The sequence below is a fragment of the Emericellopsis atlantica genome (assembly GCF_019669845.1).
Source record: "Emericellopsis atlantica unplaced genomic scaffold F5Z01scaffold_34, whole genome shotgun sequence".
In the NCBI taxonomy this organism is placed as follows: domain Eukaryota; kingdom Fungi; phylum Ascomycota; class Sordariomycetes; order Hypocreales; family Bionectriaceae; genus Emericellopsis; species Emericellopsis atlantica.
In genome coordinates this window covers 238,712-261,997 of record NW_025764736.1, presented here as the reverse complement: position 1 = coordinate 261,997, position 23,286 = coordinate 238,712, and the positions used below count along the sequence as shown (strand labels likewise).

The 23,286-nt window shown below is 51.4% G+C and overlaps 9 protein-coding genes across 9 annotated transcripts; 4 read left to right on the top strand and 5 right to left on the bottom strand.

Annotated features, from left to right (window-relative positions):
* On the bottom strand, window positions 1–2,463 carry F5Z01DRAFT_693843 (uncharacterized protein; the record flags this gene model as incomplete). The annotated part of the gene is made up of 5 exons (XM_046266231.1): window positions 1–1,392; window positions 1,443–1,510; window positions 1,550–1,589; window positions 1,663–1,681; window positions 1,704–2,463. Coding segments are annotated over 5 exons (2,279 nt in total), but the record flags the coding sequence as incomplete, so codon positions are not given.
* A 2,943-nt stretch (window positions 2,464–5,406) lies between these two features.
* On the top strand, window positions 5,407–7,759 carry F5Z01DRAFT_356854 (uncharacterized protein). Its single transcript, XM_046259273.1, has 2 exons — window positions 5,407–5,823; window positions 5,872–7,759. The coding sequence occupies exons 1-2, from the start codon at window positions 5,677–5,679 to the stop codon at window positions 7,342–7,344; spliced, it is 1,620 nt and encodes a 539-aa protein (XP_046114617.1). The 5' UTR covers window positions 5,407–5,676; the 3' UTR covers window positions 7,345–7,759.
* Window positions 7,760–7,829: 70 nt separating this feature from the next.
* F5Z01DRAFT_356714 (ribonuclease III domain-containing protein) lies at window positions 7,830–8,951 on the bottom strand. The gene is made up of 2 exons (XM_046259271.1): window positions 8,271–8,951; window positions 7,830–8,214 (listed from the first exon to the last, which is right to left on the bottom strand). The coding sequence occupies exons 1-2, from the start codon at window positions 8,494–8,496 to the stop codon at window positions 7,967–7,969; spliced, it is 474 nt and encodes a 157-aa protein (XP_046114616.1). The 5' UTR covers window positions 8,497–8,951; the 3' UTR covers window positions 7,830–7,966.
* F5Z01DRAFT_693839 (uncharacterized protein) lies at window positions 8,885–10,190 on the bottom strand (the record flags this gene model as incomplete). The annotated part of the gene is made up of 2 exons (XM_046266230.1): window positions 8,885–9,914; window positions 10,046–10,190. The coding sequence occupies 2 exons, from the start codon at window positions 10,188–10,190 to the stop codon at window positions 9,310–9,312; spliced, it is 750 nt and encodes a 249-aa protein (XP_046114615.1). The 3' UTR covers window positions 8,885–9,309.
* A 1,321-nt stretch (window positions 10,191–11,511) lies between these two features.
* On the top strand, window positions 11,512–12,619 carry F5Z01DRAFT_356772 (uncharacterized protein). Its single transcript, XM_046259272.1, has 2 exons — window positions 11,512–11,829; window positions 11,878–12,619. The coding sequence occupies exons 1-2, from the start codon at window positions 11,613–11,615 to the stop codon at window positions 12,483–12,485; spliced, it is 825 nt and encodes a 274-aa protein (XP_046114614.1). The 5' UTR covers window positions 11,512–11,612; the 3' UTR covers window positions 12,486–12,619.
* Window positions 12,620–14,065: 1,446 nt separating this feature from the next.
* F5Z01DRAFT_677637 (glycosyl hydrolase family 67 middle domain-containing protein) lies at window positions 14,066–14,366 on the top strand (the record flags this gene model as incomplete). The annotated part of the gene is made up of 2 exons (XM_046265375.1): window positions 14,066–14,104; window positions 14,157–14,366. The coding sequence occupies 2 exons, from the start codon at window positions 14,066–14,068 to the stop codon at window positions 14,364–14,366; spliced, it is 249 nt and encodes an 82-aa protein (XP_046114613.1).
* A 2,665-nt stretch (window positions 14,367–17,031) lies between these two features.
* F5Z01DRAFT_356673 (uncharacterized protein) lies at window positions 17,032–18,267 on the bottom strand. Its single transcript, XM_046259270.1, has one exon. It carries the CDS (start codon window positions 18,135–18,137, stop codon window positions 17,298–17,300), a length of 840 nt encoding a protein of 279 aa, XP_046114612.1. The 5' UTR covers window positions 18,138–18,267; the 3' UTR covers window positions 17,032–17,297.
* A 2,025-nt stretch (window positions 18,268–20,292) lies between these two features.
* Window positions 20,293–21,743, top strand: F5Z01DRAFT_665758 (uncharacterized protein; the record flags this gene model as incomplete). Its single annotated transcript, XM_046264176.1, has 1 exon — window positions 20,293–21,743. A coding segment is annotated over one exon (516 nt), but the record flags the coding sequence as incomplete, so codon positions are not given.
* A 131-nt stretch (window positions 21,744–21,874) lies between these two features.
* F5Z01DRAFT_665757 (uncharacterized protein) lies at window positions 21,875–22,760 on the bottom strand (the record flags this gene model as incomplete). Its single annotated transcript, XM_046264175.1, has 1 exon — window positions 21,875–22,760. One exon carries the CDS (start codon window positions 22,755–22,757, stop codon window positions 22,011–22,013), a length of 747 nt encoding a protein of 248 aa, XP_046114610.1. The 3' UTR covers window positions 21,875–22,010.
* Between the last annotated feature and the right edge of the window lie 526 nt (window positions 22,761–23,286).

The following is a 23,286-nucleotide window of genomic DNA, read 5'->3' as shown; positions in this document are numbered from 1 at the left end:
AGCGTGTCGGGATGGTCCGCCCCAAGCTTCGTCTTGCGAGTCTCCATCACCTGCACCTCAAGCGCCTCTGCCTCCTCCCACCGGCCCTGGTTCCTGTATGTCGCCGCCAGGTTGCCCATGCTTTTCAGTGTATCCGGGTGCTCTTCGCCTTGCGCTTGGGCCAGTATTCTTACGGCTTGGCTCAAGTAGGCTTCGGCATTTCCCCAGCTACCTTGATGTATGAAAAGACCGCTTATATTATGGAGAAGCGATGCTCGGTGAAGATTCGCGGCCTCCACCTCCTTTCCATACGCTACTAATACAGCATGAGCATGTGGTAAGTACTGCAAGCAGATATCTCGGGTTTCAAATCTTCCCCATGGAAAGGCATTCAACACCACCTTTAAAGCTACTACCGCAAAGTTGTCCGTTGCTCCCTTAGTAGCGAGCCACTTGCGAGTGACGAGCTGGACTAGACGATGCATATCCACGGTGTCATTCTTTCTATTTGAGACAAAGGAGAATGCAATGAGAGTACCCAGTGCCTTCGTCACAGCCTCCAAGCCACTCTGGCCTTGTTGGTTATCTAGCTGCGTAGATGCCTGGTAATCCTTCACGAAACTTTTGGGTATACTCTGACGATCCAAAAGGCTGATCATTGAAAGCACAGAGCTTGCCAACGGATGCTGCTTTTCGATTTGCTCAAATGAGATGATCCAAGTCGCTGTTACTGCATGTGACGTCTCGGAATCTCTTCCGAAGCCTTCAAATGGCTCGCTCAAACGGTTGACCAGGACTTCGCTGCTTTCATCTAGTAATTGTAAGTAATCCTCGATAGATGTGCCGTTCTCCTGTATAAAGGCCGTTGCTTGCACGAGTGTAAGAGGTAAGTGTTCGAGTCGGGATGCGAGTCGCTCCGTGGTCCCTATTGTTATATTATCATCCTCGATAGTGGAGCGGATGAGCTGCATAGCCTCTGCATCCGTCATTTTCGCTACCTCGATCCGGTGCTTCGCAGGCGCTAGCCGGACGGCCGTCTGCTTATTCCGGCTCGTAATTAGGATCGAGCCATGCCGGCACGATGGCACGAAGCGACCCAGTATCCCTCTGGCAATAGCGGGACCTGACATGTGTACGAGTTCGTCCTTTTGTGATGGGGTAAAGAGCTCGGTATCGTCCGCATTATCGATCACCATAAGCCAACGACCCCGATCCGTCTGCTCAAGCCAGGATTTCACCAAGGATAGTGTCTCCGCTTGGGGATCGTCGTACCCGGGAATCTTATATTCTTGGGCAATAGACGTATAACTCTGTAAAAATCGCTCTGGACTGCTTGCATGGGCCCAGAACACGGATGTCCTAGGACATGTTTCCTGGAGCCAGTGCACGTAGGATAGTGCAATCTGTGTTTTTCTTCCTTTTTGTCAGTTCCCCGGCTTATCTTTCGAAGTTCGATCGCTTACCTAATACCTCCCAAGCCATAGAGAGCCACTCTCGACCCTAGCTTATCCGCATGCGTACCGAAGCCGAGCTATGACATAAGTGTCTCTAGATAAGAGACTCTCCGCACAAAATTTTCGTTCTTTGGGTACGGAACAACAACTAATAGCCTATTAGAAAGACACGTAGCTCGAAATACCGCGATATACACCATGGGCCCTTGGGCATATTTGTTATACCTACCGTGCGTTAGCTCGTGATCCTAGCAAGATTCGACCACACACTTGCACCCGGCACCCACTCCTGGAGAAAGCCCTTCATGCACGCCGCCGCGGCTGCCGCAGCATACCGCTGCCACACCTTGTTCTTATGACTGTCGGCATAGTCGCATGCCCCTTTAATCACCACGCACGGGAAGCTATCCCATGCGCCCGCACCCTCTATCTCGAATGCGACCACGTTTTCTTTCTTTGCGATCCTATCCCGGTCCCTTCCCGACTTCATCACGGTGCTCCTAGATGCGATCAATCCAAAGTGAATGCTAGGGGCCGGCTCGTTAAGTTCTGGCAGGAGCCGCTTGCGTGGCACGGGAGTATCAGAGCAGCCAAGGTCATCACATATCTTATGTTCATCCATGTGCTCAAAATCGGGCTCAAATAGCCTGTCAAGTGCCTTGCCCGGGTAAGTGGCGCCTAGCTGTGGTGTTGCTCGAATGTCGCTTAGGTAGCTGGATGTGCGTTTCGCAAGCTGAGATCGACCCCGAATGCCACGGAATTTCGCGAGTATGGATCGAATTTCGGATGGGGGTCTTCCTAAGCTTTCCAGCAGAGTATTCTTCCGCATAAAATGCCCATCTATATGCCGTCCGAAGTCGTACTGCACCACGCCGTCACTAATGACGATATCGCCTAGCACTCTCTTATCGCTACCATCACCGGGGACGATGCCATAGATTCCAACGACGAGTCCCAGTCTGATGTTAGGGTAACTCGTCTTGCAAGCGCTCGCAACAGACGCGGCATTCGCTACGCCTATGCCCGGCATGTGCGCCAGTACGACATTGTGGCGGCCGATAACACCTATAGAGTACGAATTAGGATCGCCGGGTGTTTTGTCAAATGATAGGCCGCCGTCGTCCTAGTGTTAGTCGAAGACAGCTTCGACTGCGTTAGCTTCTAAGGGTAGGGCGCAGAGAACGGCGACGTGAAAGTCATTGCGCGAGGCAGAGCGGGGCGATCGGTTGCTCGTCGCGCGAGAGGTCATGATGGTTTGTCCTTTCACTGAGTGGGCGGCATACAAGTACGAGGAGATAATCGGCTCCAACAGGTCATTGAGTATCGTCTTGTTGTACTTATGGAAGAAACAAATGGTTAGCCAGGAGCTGAAAGCAGGACAAAGCGGGGTTTTCTCTTCCGTGTGATAAACGAAACACGCAAAGTGCACAACCAATATCAAGCGCGACAGCAACCAATCAGTGCCTCGTCACGCATCGCCTGGCTGCAGCTTGTAGCGCTTTATACTATAACTGCGCCGTTAGGACACGATTGGCAAATACAGTAGGTACAGAAGTATATAGCACGCCGACTTATCGACGCTAGCGTATCGGACATGCGTTCACAAGAGGGAGTGAGTGTTGTCGCAAACCTTGCAAGTCAGCCTGTCACATTGGATGCGAAGGGCCTGAACTATCGCTTATATAGAGAACATCGAGAAACGGAGTTAGAGAGTGGGTGAAAGGTATATTGAGGGGTCGATCCCGCAGAGTCACGTGATAGGACTCCTCACGCAGCCAGCCCTGATAAGTCACGTTCGAACGCGGTTCCCCCAGACTTCCACGTATTTGTCCGTTGCTAAGAACGGTTGTATTTGTACCTATGACAATATCATTCTAGCCATGGCATGGCAGCTATTTCCTGAGGCGCACAAGGAGATCCGGGCTCTGCTTCTACAAATCAGACGAGTCGAGCAATTGCTCAGAAAGTACAGTGCAGCGAGCGCGCCGTCCGAAGAGTACGTTCTACCATTCGCCGTTTTGGCCGCACACGTCCACCCCCGAATAGAACCGGCCGGCCGTCTCGTCTCCTACCATATATGATTAATACGCTATGCGGCAAGCTGACACAGGATCCATGCATGTATCGCGATCTGTTCATTTACGTCTGCCTAGTTGATGTCGGACCCCGGGAAACGCCCGGGTATGGCCTCTTCGCCGCGAGCATTGATTGAATATACGAGTTGTGGTCTCTTCAGCCTCGTGGGTGTTGGTTAATCGCTTCTGCGCCACGATATCTGTAATCTCAGACTCGAGTTTATCGCCCTAAAATATGCTGGGGCAGGATGTAATATTCTAGACCGCATTCCCACTGAGCTTATAGAGCCTCGTCTTCTTCTAGCAGAGTGTCTATTTCAGGGTGTAGGGTGGGCAAGGTGTCTTGCTAGGCTCATTAATCTCATTAATGATATGACCAGGAGAAGAAACCCTAAATTCACAGTCCTCGGAAAAAATCTACTGGCTGGGACTGTATGCTTCGACTATAATAACGAGAAAAACTCCTCGAGCAAGGATTACTCGTGAGTAACTTTAGACTGGGGGCAGAGGGAAAGCATTAGTTTTGTTAGGCAGAATCCCTTCTTTCCACGCTCTTCCAAAGGGGTAGTGGGGCCAGCAACCCCACCCAGCGCGCGACCTGGACAGGAGAGATCATGGCGGATATCAAGGCGAGCGGTGAGGTCCCGATAGATGGGAACAGTAAGAATAGGTTGCAGAGGGACTATTGCCGGAGCATCAGGAGGCTCATTATATATGGGTGACGGGATCAAGTAATTAAATGGAGCCTAGAGCAATTTCTAAGGTTAGGCATCAGATGTGTGTTTCAGAGGGGTGGGACCAGACGCTGCAGGGGTGAATGTAGCAAGCGAATACAGGGGGGCAGCTGAGCAATTGTCGCGCTACCTCACGTTCGTGTAGTCTATCCCTGGGCGCACTGTAGGGCTCCACCGCGTCCAGAAATAGCCGTTATTATAATTCATTGTATCACAGGAAAGCGGACACTCGTTTTGGACCTCCCTGTATAGTATAGAGAATTATAAGAATAGTTTGGAGAGAGTATCTTTTCAGAACAGCAAGAGCTCCTTATATATACGTGTTTGTAATTAGGTAAGATCTGTGTTTTAGAGGGGTGGAATCAGTCACTGCGGGGGCGAATGTAGTAAGCCAATGCAGGGAGGGCAGCTTATCCCATACATCCGCTGACAAGCGGAGGGTTTTCGGAAGAGTCAGTAGTAACCCGCACCAAGTTCAAAGTGAACGAACGCACGAGTGCGAGATCGAGCCCTTAAAATATGTTTCATATGACCGAAGTACGCCATGTAGAAATGTATCAAACAGATAACCTGACTACAAGGGGGCCATGAAAATCAAGCGGTCTTTTGCTAGCTATTCCGCCGGATTCATGGCGGGTTATCTTTGGATTAACAGGTCTGGGATTACTTGGCTAGAGATGCAGGACAAAAAAAATCCATTGAATAGGCTTCGCAGCATGCCTTCCGCCATCGTGCACCTGGCTGTCAAACACGCCCATGCTGCAAAGGTAGACCACCCACTGGAGCGTAGAAATCGCAATATCTTTCACCTTGTCCGCGCACTCCTTCATCTTGGTATCTTCGCTGAGGTAAGATCTACTGGCCGAGGTCATGTTGTGTATGGACTCGGCTGAGGGAGTCGGCTGGCTCTATGGGAGTCAATAGCAACCGTCAAGCCGGGTGGGTGAGATAATGTAGGTTCCTTTTCACCAAGGCTTACCTGCTTCAGCGAACGAGCCCTTCCTTGGTTTGGGATTGCTCTACAGCTCGCACCTGTTTTCTGAGCTAGGCCATTACAAACGGAGACAGCTATCGGCCTCGTGACGACGCTGAGAGGCTGAGAGCCTTCTTGTTAGCTAGATTATGTGGCCGTGTACATTCCTATGGAGACTTGGCGTGCTTTGGTAGCGCTAGTCACCGGCAGTGCTCCTATGGTCGATTTCGGCAATGAGGCACGGATGCCCATGCGGCAATCGGCTTGCGCAGGTATCCAATACTGATCCGAGCCTCATAATGGATGTCGGGGCAAATGTGTGGCCATAAACACTGTTTCAGCCCATTCGCAAGCAACGATCTTCCCTCGCCCGCTTAGATGGTACTCTAGCACCTGATGGGCTTGAAAATTCATTTTCTGGATAGACATCCCGCTCCTGGCGAGACGACATTCTCACGAATATGTCGCTGGTGCTATTGCCGCAGGAGTTGCTCCTTACAGCGTTGGATAGTCTGGACATCGAGGATCAGTGGAGCTTGGGGTTGACTTGCAAGCAGCTATTTTCCCGTATTGCTTACTCCGATCAGTGTTGTCGCCAACTACTAGGCGTATGTATCTCGCGTCCACGTCTTGCAAGTCAAACTCATCTCGAATAGAACACGCTTCGATATTCGGAAGACTTCCGAAGAGCCGTGGCATCTGGGGCTTATGCTCACACGTGGCGCTGTCTAGTCAAGCGGCGTCGCGCCGTGAGGGACGCCAAGCCATACCAGGTTGCACTGGTCAATGTCCCGGGATCGTTCACCCTATCCAACGACGCCCTCATCTCTTGTCGGGGGAGATGGGTACACGTGCTATTGTTCGATAGCTCAGGAAGCCGGAACTTACGCTTGGACGCCTTTGCCTTGCTCAAACAGGCCCTCCCTTCTATCCCCTGCTGCAAGGTCGACAAGGTTAATGTTCTGCACCAAGCGTATGGTATCGTCACGCTCCTCTACCAGCTCGGAGACAGCGAAATGCTGATCCTGTTTTGCGACCCCGCAAAGAGCATTATCCTAGGATACCGAAGCTTCTTCGACTTTATGAGTTTGTTTGTCCGAAATGATAGCAAGTATCTCTACTGCGGACATTTCAGGAGCGAGGATGACTCTGGCCCACGATGGAAAGTCCAGTGTTATATTCTAGCAGAACGCCGCTGGCTGAACACGGTGCAGCTAGGTCCGCATTTCGCCGGGTGCGACCCGGACAAGACCGTGTGTTTCGAGATATTTGACGGGCACCTGTACGGGGCGACCTCTCGGTCGGTATATCTCGGGCCGTATACATATAATGTGACCCAAGGTCAGTATCGGTGTGTCCAGGTGATCGCGCGCGACTCCTTGCACGTGAAGGAGGTAGGAGGGAACTTCAAGGGCGGAAGGCTACCCGTGCTTTGCGAATTCGACCGTATCATGCTCAACCGGGACGAAAAGACAGGCGCTGTCTTCTTCCAGATGTGCCGCATGAGCATGTCGAGCGAGTTTTCCCTGGATTGGAGCTATAAGCAATTTATCTGCCCAGGCAGCGCCTCGGCATCAGACGACTTCGACCTGTTGTCGTGGAGCCCACCTCCGCCAATAGTAAAGGGCTCCTACAGCCAAGGCTACGATGCAACCTCCGGAGATCTTATCGCCTCGCAGTACGATACCGCTAGTAGTGTGTCCATCGACTTGATTCGTCGGCCGGTGAATGCCTCGCGACGAGGGCTCATTCTTCGAGCCCAACGCATAGTCGAGCGGCCACGAACCAAGCACGACCCAGCCAACGAAGTCACTCTCGACAAAGCGGATATGCTGAGCATTTGTTGTCCATGGCTAAAAATCTGGAAAGAGAGCCTCCCGGCCCATCACACCAACTCGCTGTACGCGACGCACACCACCAAACACGCTTGGAATGGCAAAGTCTTCGCCATGGAGTATTGGGCGGATGAAAGCTCCTGTACATCAGTGCTTATCATGTCTTTTGACCCGTCTATCCGAATAAAGGCGACGCCGCGACGCCAGGGACAGCCTGCGCGAGGCATAGGCGGAGGTAGCTCGTGGGCGAGGCAGTGCGACTTTCCTACTACGTCGAATTGTTCTTTGACGTAGCAATATGCCAATATATGATTCTGTCGAGATAGTGTTGGATAATCGTGCACATCGAGCCTATGGATAAACTATACACGACTTGATATACGATGGCTTCGCATCTATCACGAAGATTCTACACCACTATCAGCCTTCCCCTTAGCGGAGTCGAGAAGGGCATTCTAATCGCTCCCTAGGAATGTTTTCTTATTAAGAGCATGTGTTGAGCAGACTGTGAGAGTTGAAAGTAAAAGTATCTGGGATTTATCACTCCTGAACCTAGTATGGCTTCTACATCAATCCTGGCTACCTTCTGGGCATATCCTTGCTCTTGCGTCGGTACAAATACCCACCACTAGAAGTCCCCCGATGCAGTTTCATGCTGTAGGTCTCCGTTAGATATAACATCCCTATATTTCAGCCCATGGTTTCAGCATCCGTCAGCGATGGCCTCTAGCAGTATCACATCGTCTGTCACATAAGTTGGCTACAGGCACTTAGCAAAAGGCTGCTTATTCATGTAGATTCCGTCAGATAAACGCAATATAAGATACTTTGAATGGGCGTTTGCCGGCCCATCACCTCCACGTTGATGGACCTTGATGCGGTCTGTGAGCTGTGCTATAACGCGCTCTCAAGATAATTACTGGTCCAAATTTTCCATCCGCACCGGCATCCCAAGGTGTCTCATGACGGCCTCGGCCGAACTCAAGCCCCCGTCCTTGTATACAGCGCCAATAGTGGCCTCGACAGTGGTCGCCTTAGTGCGAGCAGAGACCGCGCCCTGTTGCGATGGATTGCCGTTGATGCAGCAAGTTAGTCCAATGTTGTCGCAAGTGCTCGCGAGGTACGAGTTGCTGGCACGTGCTTGAAGCAGAGCATTGTTTTCTCCTATGATCAGGCTTAGTATGGGCATTGCTTCTAAGGATGAAGGCGGAGAAACCAACCAATACTCAAGTTATCTTCAACGGCATTGTCCGTGATTGACATGCTGATTATCCGATCGCCAAGTCCTGCCAAACGTTTATTGCCTTCTTCGATTTTGCGCTTGTTGACCCAACTCACGGAGGACCCTGCAGCTTGTAGTGCCTCCCATAACCAGCTCGGATCTTGGAACTCGTATGCTAAGATCTTAGCTGCGCCATCAATTTTGCTATTATCTCCGTAGTCCATTGCAAAGATCTCGCGAACAGGACTGGTATCTATGAGTTGAGAAGATTTGATGATTTAACATGATGATATGGTTGAGCGCAGGCAAACTGATTAGACAGGGAACCTGTCACGCCATTGGCTGTCTTTTTCGCATACTCCTCATCAACTCTGACTTCGCCGGCGAGAACTCAATTTTCTGTATAGTATGCAAGCTAGAAATCTCTGTTCGGCATAGATGAACGACTTGGCAAAAGGTTGAATATCCTTTGCGGCCTGATTTACCAACACGATCGTCCAAACTCACAGAGTTTATATTAATTTTGAGCCCTTGGGTAACTAGACCTAAATCTTCACAGCGGTGAAAAGGCTGAAGTAATGGTTACGCATTGCCGTTGCGTCAATGGCAAAGGTCATGCGTCACTTCAATGACGAGCGGCCAGCTAGTAAGAGTTTAGCTCCCTGAAACTTTAGATCCGGCAGCGAAATGTCAATCATCAGCATGGAACTGGATCGGAAGTGCCGGTAGAGGTATCCCGATGAAAATGATGGCGTGTCCTCTGCCACCTACTTACGAATATTTAGATCATGTGACTGCTCGTTACCAGTGATGCATTCATAAAAACCCGCCGAGTTTCTTTGGTCTTGTCTCTACAAGGGATGATTGTCGATCTAAGTAAGGAACATGCTGTCTGGCCTGTTGGGGAAGACTCGAAGTCACATATTAGCATAACTGGCGGCATACGTGACTGGTATACCGGAGAACATTTACAAACAAAGCGCATTTTCTGGCGCAAGCTGATACAATTTCAGTCCGTCAGATCCGGCCTACTGACGTCAGCGAGCATGTTTTAGGTCAGATGGTATCTTTGTGGAGCCCCCCAGTGGTGTCCTCGGCTGCGCCAACAGCTTTCGTCGAGCCGCCGGAGTCGAAATGCGGTCGCTTGCGAAAGCTTCCAGCTTCGGGATCAAGCCACCAAACCAAACCAGCACGTCGCTCTCTTTGGCGCCTGCCGGCCATCCACTCCACCCCTCCTTGAAGAGTGGATTGTCGCCTTCGGTACACCTGCCGAAGACTGCCTCAGACACCGTGTCGAGATCTGGCACATCTCCGAAGAAGGTTTTGTGGAAATTGGGAAGTCCGACATAGAGACACTCGAGCTCCAACTTAAGGACCGGATCCACATCCTGGCGGAATTCCGAAGAGTTTACGAAGCCACTCGTGTTTCGACTCCACGGCGTTTGTTGGATCGACGAGGGTATCGGTCGGGGAGGCGGGGTGGATTCGACGGTGGCAGTAGACACAAGATCCCAGATCAATGTGTCCTGAGGCTTGTCGGCAAGCGCTTCCTTGAGGAGAGGTTTGACACGGTCGAAGTCGAAGTCGTCGGACGCGACGGCAGCAATAAGTTTCAGGAGGTCGTTTCGAAGGGCACCGCGCCCTCCCTTCGACGTTCAAAGGCGGGTGGGAGGGAGAACTTGAAGTGCTGATAAAAGACTAGACGCAAGATCCTGTATATCTGCATACTAGTTAGAGGACCACGTTGCAACGAGGCTGGCTTGCAATACCCACCTTCTTGGTCAAGCTGATCCAACGCGTCGCGTTCGCGCGAGATGCCCCTACCCTCGCAGGTCGAGCTGAACAAAGAGCAGAAGGCATCGAGGCCTTTCCCAATGGGATGTCTCTCGATTATTTCCGACAGCAATTGATCTGCCATGGCGGATGGGATGCTCTCAAACGGGAGAGATGGAAAGCACCAAAAGAAGCCGCGTTCCGCCGCATTTCGCTGGTGCTGAAGTTCGCGCGCCAGCTACCCAGCCACCAGGCTGAGCAGCCGCCGGGAAAGCTTTGATCCATGATTCTTAGTCAGCCTCACCCCATGACCACAACGAAATCCGAAACTGGAGAAACTTCCGGGGTCTGGCTTCCCCTTTGCCCTTTAGCCCCGTTGCCGTACGATGAACCAGTCACTCTTAATGACATGCTCTGGTGCATGCCTCGAGTCGGACGCCTTGACTGCGACAGCCAGCCCTGCAGTATTAAAGAAAGTGTCAGGATAGACTTACCGAGTTCAGTACGGTTTACCTACAGATCCGGTCTGGCGGCCAGGTGGAGATAAAGGTGGGACACTAGTGAAGAAGCAGCGAGCAATGTGGAGACGAGCTTGTTGGCAGGGCGACAAACGCAATAAGCAGGGCCCGCCCATCTCGTCAGGTTCATCTTCAGCTTACGGCCCCGACACGGTAGTGTCACCTGACCCTGCTGTTTTGTCTTTGAACGAATATCGGCACTGTACCAGGTAGGTAGATACACAGCGGATCCAAATTTGGCGGCGGGAGCCCCCGCACTCCAACTTTCCTGTCAACAACCGGCAGCTCGACGTATCAAGTGCAGGGAAAGGCAATTGACCAAGCGACGACGGGCGACAGGGAGGAAGAAAAACGTCTTATTGTACGTAAGCGAATAACAGCGTCCGGGGAGCTTGTGATGACACCGCGAAGCCTGGTTGTGGTTCTAGGCTCTAGGGTATAGCCCAAATAGACGAAAAGGTAGAGAAGGCGCGCCAAGCGGCACAGTCATTCAACTCGGGACTCGAGGCGGCGTTCAGGGAGCCTTGATTCACAGTAGCTTCAGGTTGACTGGCGTACACGGTCCAGATGCCCGGTAATGCGTGCTGTAGAGGATACCCTGTACTTGTGTTGTTCTGCCCAATCTCGGCTTGCGGTCGACCGGTCAAGCAAATGATGGGTGATAAAAAAGGCAGAAGCCGGTCCTGAGTGGCACGGGGTGCCTGGGCATTCGTCTGGTGTCTCCACAGGCCGGACGACTGCGTAGTCGCGGAGCGTGCTGGACACGAGGTCACGATGAAGGAGCATAGCGTAGCTAGCCAAGGATACGTAGCCGCAATACGTATCGTAAGCGTCCTCCAGAGACATGTTCTGTGGGACTGGTTGAAGTAGATCGCGCGACCGTGCTGCGATCTACCGTGGAATTTCATAGCGGTATCGCCGCGTCCGTTTTCCGATCAGATTTTGACCCCCGCGTCCGGTCTTGGCCTGATACGGCAGAGAAAGGGCACATCGATGGCGGCCGACTGTGGCAGCACCTCCACACATGGTGGTATGACGGAGACTTCCGTATGCGTGCTTCTCGCGGGGCAAGGAGGCAGGCTGTGGTAGCCGAGACACTGCTCGCCGCAACGCACGTTTCGATACTTGAGTTGACTACAGTCGAGTCCCGCGGCGCGGAAGTGCACGCGCGTTCATCCGCCATGGTGACCAAGGACGCAGCAAGGGGTCGCTGGCCAGCGCACACGCCACCACCATCGGACTGCGGCAGCCCCGCCGCCACCGGAGGTGCGTGCTCTACCTCTTGTCATGATCGCCGAGCTGACAACTACAAAGAGACATCGACTCTAGTCTCTGCCAGTGTCTCGCAGAGACGACGCACGGCTTGCTCGGGTGTGTGTGCCGGCTCCCCTGGCCAGCTTCCCAGCCTTGCCGAGTTTGACCGCGGCGTCGAGTCACTCATCCAGCGGTATGGCCCCCCGCCACGGCCAGCGAGGAGATTGCCGATGCACAGCGAGCGACCACTGCCACTGACGAGCCCGCACGACCAGCCCCTGCCCCCCGGCGTCCACACATCACAGAAGAAGTACACCGATGAGGAGGGTGACTTCATCATCTACATGTGGACTGACAAGGGGCTCCGGTGGGAGGAGGTCGGGGAGGCGTTCCGACGCAGATTCGGTGGGCCGCTGCGCTCGGTGCAAGGCCTTCAAGGCTGGTACTACAGGGCGAACCGGCGCATTCCAGTCTGGGATGAGGATGGCTGGCTCGTCTTTGAGAATGAGGACGATCCAGACCCGCAGACACATCGGATCAAGCGTCGCGAACGCGAGGCTCTCCCCGGGTTGTGCGATCGGTATCCTGAGCGCGCCGTCGGGTACGTCTGGGTGGACCGAGCAGACGCCGCGCAAGCGGGCGATTGGGGTAAGTGGCGCGCTTCCTAGTCGACGCATCGTACTGAGCCTGGCAGCCGGAAAGCGTCGGCGACAACTGGCGGAGCGTCAGGCACGAGCAGCAGAGCGGCGTCATCCGTAGTATCACCGACGCCATGTCTTGGGCGGAGAAGGAGCCGGCGCCGAGGGGCGGCCCGCATGAGTGCGCAGCTGCGGCTGCTCGTATCGTTTCCATTCATGGGACTGGAGATGTAGATTGCAAAGGCGATTGCTGTGAGCCGCATTTGATGGCCTCCCTATGTAGCGTGGTCGTCTTCATCATCCGTACCGTAGCAATCGCCACCACGTTCCTCCTTGTGCATAATATGCTATCCTGGACGACCGGCGCGTCCCCGACCAACGAATTGAGCTCGATGCCCATGGCTTCCCCTTCCTTTGAAACGTCCTGGAGCAGCGGGCCCCAATCCCTGCGTACCTCGACCCAGCAACCCAGACATGATCCGAGGACGACATCAATCTTCTTGCACGGTGACGGACCTCCATGGCGTTCCTCTTCCAGAAGGTCCGCTAGCCATGTGAGTATCTCCTCTATCAAGTCCACCACAGTGTCATCCCACTCTGGCACGCAACCGTCAACTCTAAGGTGCTTGACCTTGAACAACAGATCTGCAATGTCGAAAACGCAAAACGCGGATCGAGGCTCGTCTGCGTATACCAGGGGGTCAGGAGGCAGATATGCTTGGAATTCGGGGTCGCGATAGGCCGTCGGATCGAGGGGCTTCCCACACTCGACCAGTTCCAGACTGGAGAGCCTCGGGGTGTTGAGAAGAGCAAATGTTTTGTCGTCGACTTCGTGGCTCTCACACAACGCCAACGCGGTAACGCGTTGACGCTGCTCGGGATACTCCTTCAGAATGGCGGAACCAGCTCAGGCTCGAGGCATCGAACATGTTTGTGCCACTGGCTAGGTGTCGGGGATGAGATAGGAGATAGTCGGAGAATCATATAGAACCTCGTGATGATTTTATCCTCAAGGTATCCTTTGTCAGGGATAGAGATCACGTGAGGGGCTAATAAGGCTAGTATGCATCTCACCAGGGCGAGCATGTTGTTGCTAGCACTGCGCATGCGCTAGCACACGTTGCTAACAACGTACACATGCCAGCCACCTGTGCGCGCTCCAGCGTTGCGCCAGCACACCCTGCTAGCTCCGTGGTTGCCCTGGCACACTCTGCTCCTACGTATTGCTATAGCGGGGTGCTGGCGCGGACGTGCTAGCACGCCCTGCCAGCCCGCGGACGTGCTAGCAAGGATGCGCTAGCACGCCCTGCCAGTCCCGCAGATGCGCTAGCACGCCCTGCCAGCCCCGCAGCTGCGCTAGCACGCCCTGCCAGTCCCGCAGCTGCGCTAGCACGCCCTGCCAGTCCCGCAGATACGCTAGCACGCCCTGTCAGCCCCGCAGCTGCGCTAGCACGCCCTGCCAGTCCCGATGTGCTAGTCCATGTCGCTAGCGCGATCTGCTAGCCCTAGTGCATCAAGCCCTGACGGCGTGTTGATTGGCCACAATACTTTCAGGGACGGTAATAGCCAGGTTGGAAAACTCAATTAAAGACTATCGGATAACCAACGCAATGGAGAGGCGGGAGCAACAGTGGGGCTCCGAGACTCCCGTACGTTAGGGGCACGCCGGGGAACGCGTCTCGCGCAATGACGTGACCCCAGCCACGCTGCGAGTACGCTGCGATCTCTCCGCTACTCGTCGACATTGCTCTTCACTCTTCTTATTACCCCAGTTCTGCCGCGGTCGAGTTCTTTGCCGAGCTGGACGGGCAGTTGGACGACAATGTCGTGGTGCAGATCAAGTACGGGCCCATTGACGTCCAGGTCCGCGAGCCCGTCTCGCCGCTCTGGGGGGACATGTTACGCGAATGATATCTATGTCGTGATGAACCGGTATCAACATCGAAGCATCCCGTCAATTCGACGAAGAGATGATCGATGAGAATCTTGTTCAGTGCATGGCCCGACGACTTTTGAGCGCTGTCTAGGCGAGTTCGATTGCCACGTGACATTGGCTGTGATACCACTTATTGTAGATGTTTTGACACACCAGCTAATCTTTGCTACCCCTGGATAATATTGCATCTCATGGACATATAGTGTACGCGCTCCAAGTCTAGAACGGCTAGCTGAACTCTACCAGTGGGGTGCTGCCAGTCCGTGATCAGCTGGTGCAGGGGCTGCCTGCAATTCCGGCGTGATGGGCTGAACCTCGAGTTCGAAGTCGATCGTCTTCCCGGACTGTGCCTCCATCATACACGAGATGATGGACGCCTCGAACTTCTGCTTCATCGCGAAAGCCAACAGTGTGGTCATGAACGAGCAAGACGTTGCATGGCTGATTGACCTTGGTATAGGCTGGACTTGACTCGACCAAACCAAGCGAACTCGCGGCTGGCCCAGCGTGGCGTTCGGGGTTAACCTAGAGGGGGTACATAACGTGCTAAGAAGCTTATGTCAGCAGCTCACGAGCAAGCATATTTGCTGCCATACGCAAGTGACGCGACTTGGATGCGCAGGCGAGAGAGCGGCTAGCCACTCACATGCAATTCCTTCTACAGGGTGACTAGTCGCCCGTCCCTTTACCATCCAAAGGCCGACCCCTGCCGCGACCACCCGAGCACACATAGTCATCCCACCGTTAGCTCCTTTCACACGGGAACCACCCCACTGACCCTGGATTTCCTCTATCTCCCGACTATCGGTAGGAATTACGGGTTTATAGATCTAATCATAGTAGCGTATAATCAGGAGGACCAACCCTTCGATGAGAATAACTTTTTGTCATCGACTCTGCAAAAGGAAGATTAATACTTTATCTCCCCGCCGAAAAGTAGACTTGGTCTGCAAACTTGTAAAAGTGAATACAGTCATGAGCATGCACAGCTTCCTATAGAATAGTATAACACGGAAGTTTGAAGCGTCTCCATATAGTGTGTATTCTGCCACATTTGAACGGTGTACGCTAACTGAACATCAAGCTTCTTCGGTCTAACGGTTTTGCCGCTCACTATATGCGTTATGCACCCTTTAGTCAAAAACCAGCCGTTCGCTATTAATGTCTATTCTATAACGTCCAACCACGGCTCCTCGTTTGTCACGACTTTAGCGAACCGAGCTCGAGGCAGTTATAAAAGGCAAGCCGGAAGGAAGCGAAGCGCTCACGGACGAGGAAATTGCTAAGTATATCGGAAAATACACCCTGCGCACTATCCGTGCCGCGCGAGCGAATATCTTCCGGCGCGGCACTATCAATGCGCCACGCGCTATTTCTAAATAGCCTGGTACTTTAAAAGAGAACATGTGGCTAGCCTTACGCTACTAGCTAGTTCGCAATCAATGTCTCGTTATGAGTATCTAGTTCAATGTTAATGCGCTAGCGTTCGTAATCGTTTGTCTTGTACTATCGAGAAAGGTTATAACACTATGGATACCGTTATGTTAGAGGGAAGACTTAGAATTATAGGCTACCACGCTATTAGGCCATAATCCGTTATTTATAAGCGGAGATTTAGGCAATTTTAGTATTATACGACTTATACGCGATAAGTGCGCTACTAAAGTATATACTTCTAAGGGCCGCATTACTAGGTAAGTAGAAGAGAAGAGACTCCAGCCTCAACGTCTGACTAGAGATAACACTGTCAGACGCATGTTGCATACGGAGGTTGTTGCAGGCCACAAGGTGGCTGGGGACCGCTAGCCCTGTGGCTAGGTGTGGCACAGGCAGTTCCGATCAGGTCACGTGCGCAAGGGCGCACGGGAGCGCACCAAGGGAAAAGGTCTTCGCGGCCACGGGATGCTTCCAGGAAGGTCAAGAGATTAATACAGTCACTAGTCACCTTCTACTACGCTGCGACCTAGCAGCGTACTCACACCTTGTGCACCTTTTCACTCTCTTCATTGAATCCGTTTCTGACAAACACGATAACCTATATCAGCTAACCTCGTCGTAACGACAAACACTATCATTATGCCGTTTCCTAGACTATCTATAGATATTATGAGGCAGGCACGGTATATATAGAGTAAGCTTAGTACACTTAATGATAGATATCTATACGTTTGGGAACATAAGCTAGCGCCGAAGTTATAGATCACTTCTCTTATGTCTTTGGTACTGTATGGCTTGATGGCGCCAGACGCTTGGTCTGAAGTCGCTAATAACGTAAGGCTAACGGAGCTGAACAACGCCGAGCACGCATGGAGCCTGAGACTACTGGCGGGCCAAGCACTTATCGCGGCTCCTTTTGCAGCACGAAGCATTTCCATCTTAAATGAAGACCAATCCTATTTAAGCGGTTGATACGATATACTTCGCTTGGTATTTTCCTTTGTCTTTGTGCAGGAGCTTGGTCATGGGGGCTGAACCGTCCTGCGGGGGAGATGTTGTGTGGGAGATTACCGAAGCGCACGCACCTTCTGGAGAGGATTTACCGCAAAAGGATGTGATGACTATGTTGATGTGTTTCACTGATGGAGGCCTTCACGACACTCATGCTGGTCTGCAGCCCGTTTTGAGTGCATGAGTAATAGTAAGGTGGACAGCGGAGAGGATCGGTGAACCAACGAATGGCCGCATTTATTGTCTAGACGTTCCAAGTGACTTTCGCTCAAACCTCACCCGAGTCGATTTATACAGAGAATGCCAATCTTCTATTACAACTACAAGAGGGTCCGTGTTATCTCGAAAGAAATAGAAAGCAGTCTTTGCGAGTCTAAGGCGATTTACAATAGAGATACAGCGGAAGTTGATCGAAATGTTATATCAAATGCCCGATAGCCGAGAAGATTCATGCAGGTCTATAAAATACCGAATAAGAGATCCTTCAGCTTTTGTATGCCAAAATATTGTGCCGCATGATAATCATGTTCGAGGTCTTCAGAGCTTGTCCATTCGTAAATTCCCGTAGTGACAAAGCCTCCGAATATCTTCAGACAAGACCCAACCGTGATCCGATCGTCCTTATCAAAACCGAAGCTACCAGAGATAGGCCATCTGCCGGAAAACGCGTCCTGAAAGTATCCCGACCAGTAAGTCAAAACCGTTCTCTGCACACGAATTGAGTAGTCGGCTTTCCTGATAACTACCCAGGTAGTATCCGGATTCGAGTCTTCATCCAGAGTGCTAGCCAGCCACACGCGGAAGAAGCGCGGAGTTTCGGCCAAAGATAACAAATTAAGCTTTTTGGTGATCGAGTCTAGAGCTGATGTGTTTCGTTTTGCCTCGTTTTGAGCAATACAATGATGATATGCCCCGGTCAACCCCGAGGTAGACTTGAAGTGAGCATACATTTCGTGAGCAAGCTTCCACGCTTCCTTGTAGTCATTTTTTTGCTCGAGATTCATCAACTTTCGCTCTACGAGGAGCCTCACTCTCGAACTCGCGGGCCCGAAAATACATAACATATCTTCGAGGAGCGACGAAATCTGCGCAGGGTCAAGTTGCGCACCGCGATCTTCAAGAAACGCCACACGCGGCGATGGCCCGAAAATGCGGAACATATCTTCGAGGAGCGACGACATCCGGGCAGGGTCAAATTGCGCACCGCGATCTTCAAGAAAGGCCACACGCGACCCTGGCCCGAAAATGCGGAAGGCATGTTCGAGTTCCGAGTGCAGCTCTTCGATTGCTTGGGCCATGGTATGGGCTTGACGTGAGCATCCCAGTCAAATTTCTTAGCTCTGAACCACCACAAACCGAGCGTTTCCTCTGCAGTGCTGGCGAGATGGGGTATTCGCAATAATTGCTTGCGCAATACGCTGTGTTACGTCGGTCATTCGGACAACAGCTCTGGCTTAGCTGAAGCTCGAGCGGCCTTTGTACTGCTTCATGCACTTGCTGTATTTCTCCGATCTGGCTCTTGTAGCGCGGCGATAGGAGGGGACGGTTGATAAAGTTTCCTAAAGATGATAGGGATAGCTGAACTTCCGTTTCTTCCAGAAATCGCGGGTGGTGGTGCCGTCTGACTGTTGCGTGAGGAAAGACAAATGTTCGTTTACGTTAAAATCATCGTCGCGCAGAAACCGACTATTTATACACGAGTTGACGGCGACGGTCGAAGTTGCATGACTCATACGGTGAGCGGAAGAACCTTAAACCCGAAGTAGCTTGATCTCGGCTGGAGTATACAGTCCATTGCATGAGGCAAACTGTGTGGGGACACCTTGAACTGTCGTGTTGTTCTCTTCAATAGGAAGAAGTGCATGCTCAAGACTGTAGCACTCGGTAGATAGCATAAAATCAAGGGGTAATTCATAAAATGGTGATGGGTTCTAATGTCCTATAGTGGGGGGGCTAAAAGGGAGAACACGATAAGATAGATGATTGGGCAGGGTGAGCAGGGCATCGCTTTCGGGTGGTAAAATGATGCGACTAGTCACCCTGTAGTACACGACGCTATTATACAGCTATCGCAGACAATGTGCACATCTTCACTCTTCTCCATATTCCGTTCCTGACAAGTATTCTATTGACCTGAAGGCGGTTGACCTACTGATCCAATAATCACGAACTCAACTTAAAAATCAAACATGTATCGACCTAATCGAGCTGGTTACAAGTAACACCCCCAGTCAGGACCATGAGCTTAGGGCGCCCCGGACTAGAGACGTGACAATAGGTATCAAGAATGAGATCACTAACAGACAGAGTGTAGCGGTTCTTCTTAGGAAACCCGGAGACGCTTTGCATTCTCCGTCTCCAGTTGACATAGTCCTCGTTTCGGGACCCTCGGTCGCTTTTTAGTGAATCGGGATATCAAAGTAGAACGGTGGAAGTCGATGACCGGAGCACGCTTTAGCTCTTCACTCCGAAAGAACGTTGTCTTGCTTGAGGTCTCCATGTCTTATCCCGAGAGCTCTGATTTCCTTGATCGATCTGTGAATCTCGCAGCGAAGCTGGGGCGTCATCTGCATCGTCGCGGTGCTTTCACCTCCCCAGCCTATCACGAGCATATGACGAATCGGTCCAGCGCCATGAAAGGGTAGATTTTTGCCAAGTCCATCGTCCCTAAGAAGACAGGCACAGAACATCCTTGAGCCTTGCGCAGAATCTGATATGCCCGCACTTCGCGAGAGACTTCGTTCCAAAACCCCGACGTGGTGCCTTTACCAACAACTGTATAACCATACGTCGTGCAAGTCAGTTTGAACGGGGCCCCGTAGTCGCCATAGCCGCTAAGCGGAATACAACGATCGATAACTTCGTCCAATTGACTCTTTAGCGAAAGCACCAAATCTTCTGTTGAGATGAGATGCCGATTCCGGTCCTCTCGTCCGCCGCGATGTTGTTCCACGTTTGGGCACAGCTCGTCCAGGCAACCCCTAGTCTGCAAGCCGAGTCAATATCGTTGCGTGCAAAAATGTAAAGCACGGCGGCGGGATTGGTCTCCTTGGTCATACCCTAACTCTTGCTGCCGAGATGTTTGCCGACCGGGCGGTGAAGACGTAACTCGGCTGATCTTCCGCTTTTGACTAGCTGTCTGATTCACATCAGACCCGGACGAGTTAGGAGGTCGCGAGCGCTGTCGAATCTCCGAACGCGCATAGCTGGTTTTAGATCGTGTAGGCACTTCGCGGCCCTCCGTTGGAGACGGCAGCGGGGACGACGGGGGCGGTGCATAGGACGAACCAGACTCTGGATTTGGAGACTCAGGACCCGTGCTATCGGAGTGAGGAATCTACTGCAGTCCATCCTTTGGGATCTGCGAAAGCGTGTGCTCAAAGCTTATTTTCCACGTATGAAGATCGAGTTAGGCGTGATTTCTATTCTTATTATTATAGCTTTCCAAGATCACCTATCTTTGCGAAGAATGGCGAAGCCAGTGTTCGTTTCCATTATTTTACTCTCCATCGTTTGCACTCTCCACTACCTATGAACGGATCCCCCATAGTCACGCAATGCATATATCTTCTATGCCACGCAAGATACTTACGCCTGCTCGGCTTTAATTAATATTTTCATTCTACGCCATTTATTCTACACCAAATACCGCATAATCATCTAGGTCTCCGACGAAGTTTCCACCGCCTATCATAAGGCATTCGCTAACCTAGGTGCTAGCGTTATCGAGAAAGATCCGCCTCCCCTCCATACACAAAGTGTCGCATACTATCACGGATGCCTCCTCAAGCTGGTCGCGTTCAGCTTGATTGATCTAAAACCTCCGCTAGAGCGTATTATTACTATAGACGCGGACTAGCTCATATTGAGGAACCTGGATCACGCTTTCGACTTGCCTCTAACGAGTGTCTCAGCTCCAAAGGCCTACTGGATCGATAATCATACATATAGCAGCACCTTTATAGCATTTAAGCCCAGTCAAAGGCTATGGGACAAAGCCAGTGGACCGATGCTATCGGTGCCGGCCGATACGTACGATATGGATATTATGAACAGACTCTTTCATGATACCTTTGAGGAACTTCCTGGAACATATGGTACCCTAAATAGCCATTGGGAGGATAACAATACCCCTACCTGGTTTACCTCCGGAGAACACCAAAGGGTAAAGCCAACTCTAGATGAAGATCTGCGTGAGCTTTTCACAAGGGTTCATGTACTTCACTTCACAGCAGTTGGGAAGCCCTGGATGTATGACGTGGAAGAATTGTGGGCAAGAAGACCAGAGGCATATCCAATATTGATCGAGCAGTGGGCTTTTTGGAGGACTTCTGCCCTACAGCTTTGCCCATCCGGTATCATAGATCATGTCTAATCATGTCTATATATGTCGGAGCTGGTCGATTTCCACAATTCGCCGCGAAGGTGCCTGAGCTGGTCTTGCATTTTTTGACACACGGGACTGGCCAATTGGCGCCGTGGAGAACAGGGAAGATTGGATGAGCAACCTGCTGGAGAAAAAAAAGTTGTTGAACACGTACAGGTCATGAGGCAGCTCTATATGAACCGACCACAGTAGGTGTCTTATTAGTAGGCCGTATTTGACTTAAGATGAATGGTGGTTTATAGTAGTCGTTCATACTGTATGACAGGGAGTTGCTTATTATAGTAGAATCTGAATTCCCACCCTAAATATTTTGGCAGGGGAAATGAAGTTCTGAGAGGTAACGCTTCTGAATCAGCCGTAACGCTATTAAGTCAGGGGTGGTAGCGGATGCGTGTTTTATAAAAGGAGGGGAAGCGTATGTGATTGGGTAGGAGAGGCAGGGTTGCCTTTTCGCACGCACAAGGGCGAGGGAATACTGAGTCCGTAGACCCACCAAATGGTCAGACTGCTAATCGTCACCAGCCCTTCAAATTAATCGTCACCTCATTAATCGTCACCTCACCCATGTCATGCTAGCGTCAAATCATTTCCCAAACAAAATTAATCGTCACCAGGGCTGGCGACGCAATGGATAGGTGTCAGGATTAGGGCCGCATCCGCCACACTATAATTGTTAGGGCCATAAGCACTTCACCTCCGACTCGATATAGGCCTAACCTCGTTTTCGTGCCTAGAATAGATATGCAAATTTACTCTAAGATAGAGAACCCAGAACTTGTGCTTATTAAGAGAAGTCACATGCCCGGAAGACTTCGGCTTCGTCTATGCGACCTACTCGAAAGCCGATAACATTAGTACCGTCCCCGCTCGCTTTGTCCCTATTCATACTCCTTAAGCAAACAACGAGCTCAGTACTCCCTTTCCTGATAAAGAACCTATGCGCTACCACTTCACCTGCCCTAAACCGTAGCTTAACCATGCATATTTCGCTAATAAACTTCTTTCCTTCAAGTGGAAAGCCTTCTACTCCTTTTATCTGATCTCCACCAAGGTGAGTTGGGAAGTCAGAGCCGTAATATAGAACGCTAGAGTTGATTGCCCCATTGCTTTCATTAAACAGGCGGCTCGGATCCTGGAGGGTGATGTGTTGAAATGAACGGACAGCATCGCTAATTTGCAGGCGTAGACCGGATTCATGTAATATGATTTCTTCCCGCTGCTTATCGTATGTGTGTTTCTTCAAGCTAGCGAAGAAGGTCTCCTTTTCGTATGGGATATCACCGGACCAGTCGTTCACTAGCAGCATTAGGTATGCGCCGTTCCCGCGTTCTGCGGAATAAAGCTTATTTAAATCGCCCCCTAAGAGGCAAACAACAGGCGAGCCTTGGTTAGGATTGTCGTAGTCATAAACTAATTTGATCCAATCTTCCGTCTCGAATATCATACCCCATATAGCGCTTGTTAAGAATTGTTGTTTAATATCGTATGGGAGAGGCTTCATTGTATCGTACTGAAGAATGTTGTAGAACATAACCCTAGGGGTGAATGCGTTATAACTTTATAGATTATCTAGGTTATCTGAATCTTCCTTGGGGCTCAAAATGCTAAGATTCCATGGTAAGTAGTCCATATCCAGCCATACTTAGAGACAAATTGCTAGTCAGGTGCAGTATTAGACTATGCACTTAAAGCATAAGACATTAGGCGCGAAGCATCAGCCTAGCCGTTACAATCTGACATCTATGTCACCGTAGTACAGTGAGGTCCAAAACGAGTGTCCGCTTTACTGTCGCACAATGGATTATAAGAACGGCTATTTCTGGACGCAGTGGAGACATACAGTGCGAACAGGGACCGGACTCGAAAGTGCAAGGTAGCCGTCACATTTGCAAAGGCTGCCCTGCGGTGCCTACTATGTGCACCCCGCCATACATGCTTCACTTACCCCTCTAAAATTCACGTGATTCTAGTATATAGTATAACCAACCACGGCTAAGCCTTGCACTCTCGTCAAGACCAGTGGTGCGTCATTGTCAAAAGCTTCGGAACCAATAAATACT

Excerpts from the sequence above, each read along its gene's own strand:
- F5Z01DRAFT_356854 (XM_046259273.1), top strand. The coding sequence starts at position 5,677 with ATGTCGCTGGTGCTATTGCCGCAGGAGTTGCTCCTTACAGCGTTGGAT. Across the intron at positions 5,824-5,871 it reads GTTGTCGCCAACTACTAGGC|AACACGCTTCGATATTCGGA; the intron begins GTATGTATCTCG and ends CATCTCGAATAG.
- F5Z01DRAFT_356714 (XM_046259271.1), bottom strand. The coding sequence starts at position 8,496 with ATGGACTACGGAGATAATAGCAAAATTGATGGCGCAGCTAAGATCTTA. Across the intron at positions 8,215-8,270 it reads TGAAGATAACTTGAGTATTG|GAGAAAACAATGCTCTGCTT; the intron begins GTTGGTTTCTCC and ends GCCTGATCATAG.
- F5Z01DRAFT_356772 (XM_046259272.1), top strand. The coding sequence starts at position 11,613 with ATGCGTGCTTCTCGCGGGGCAAGGAGGCAGGCTGTGGTAGCCGAGACA. Across the intron at positions 11,830-11,877 it reads CAGCCCCGCCGCCACCGGAG|AGACATCGACTCTAGTCTCT; the intron begins GTGCGTGCTCTA and ends ACAACTACAAAG.
- F5Z01DRAFT_356673 (XM_046259270.1), bottom strand. The coding sequence starts at position 18,137 with ATGGCCCAAGCAATCGAAGAGCTGCACTCGGAACTCGAACATGCCTTC.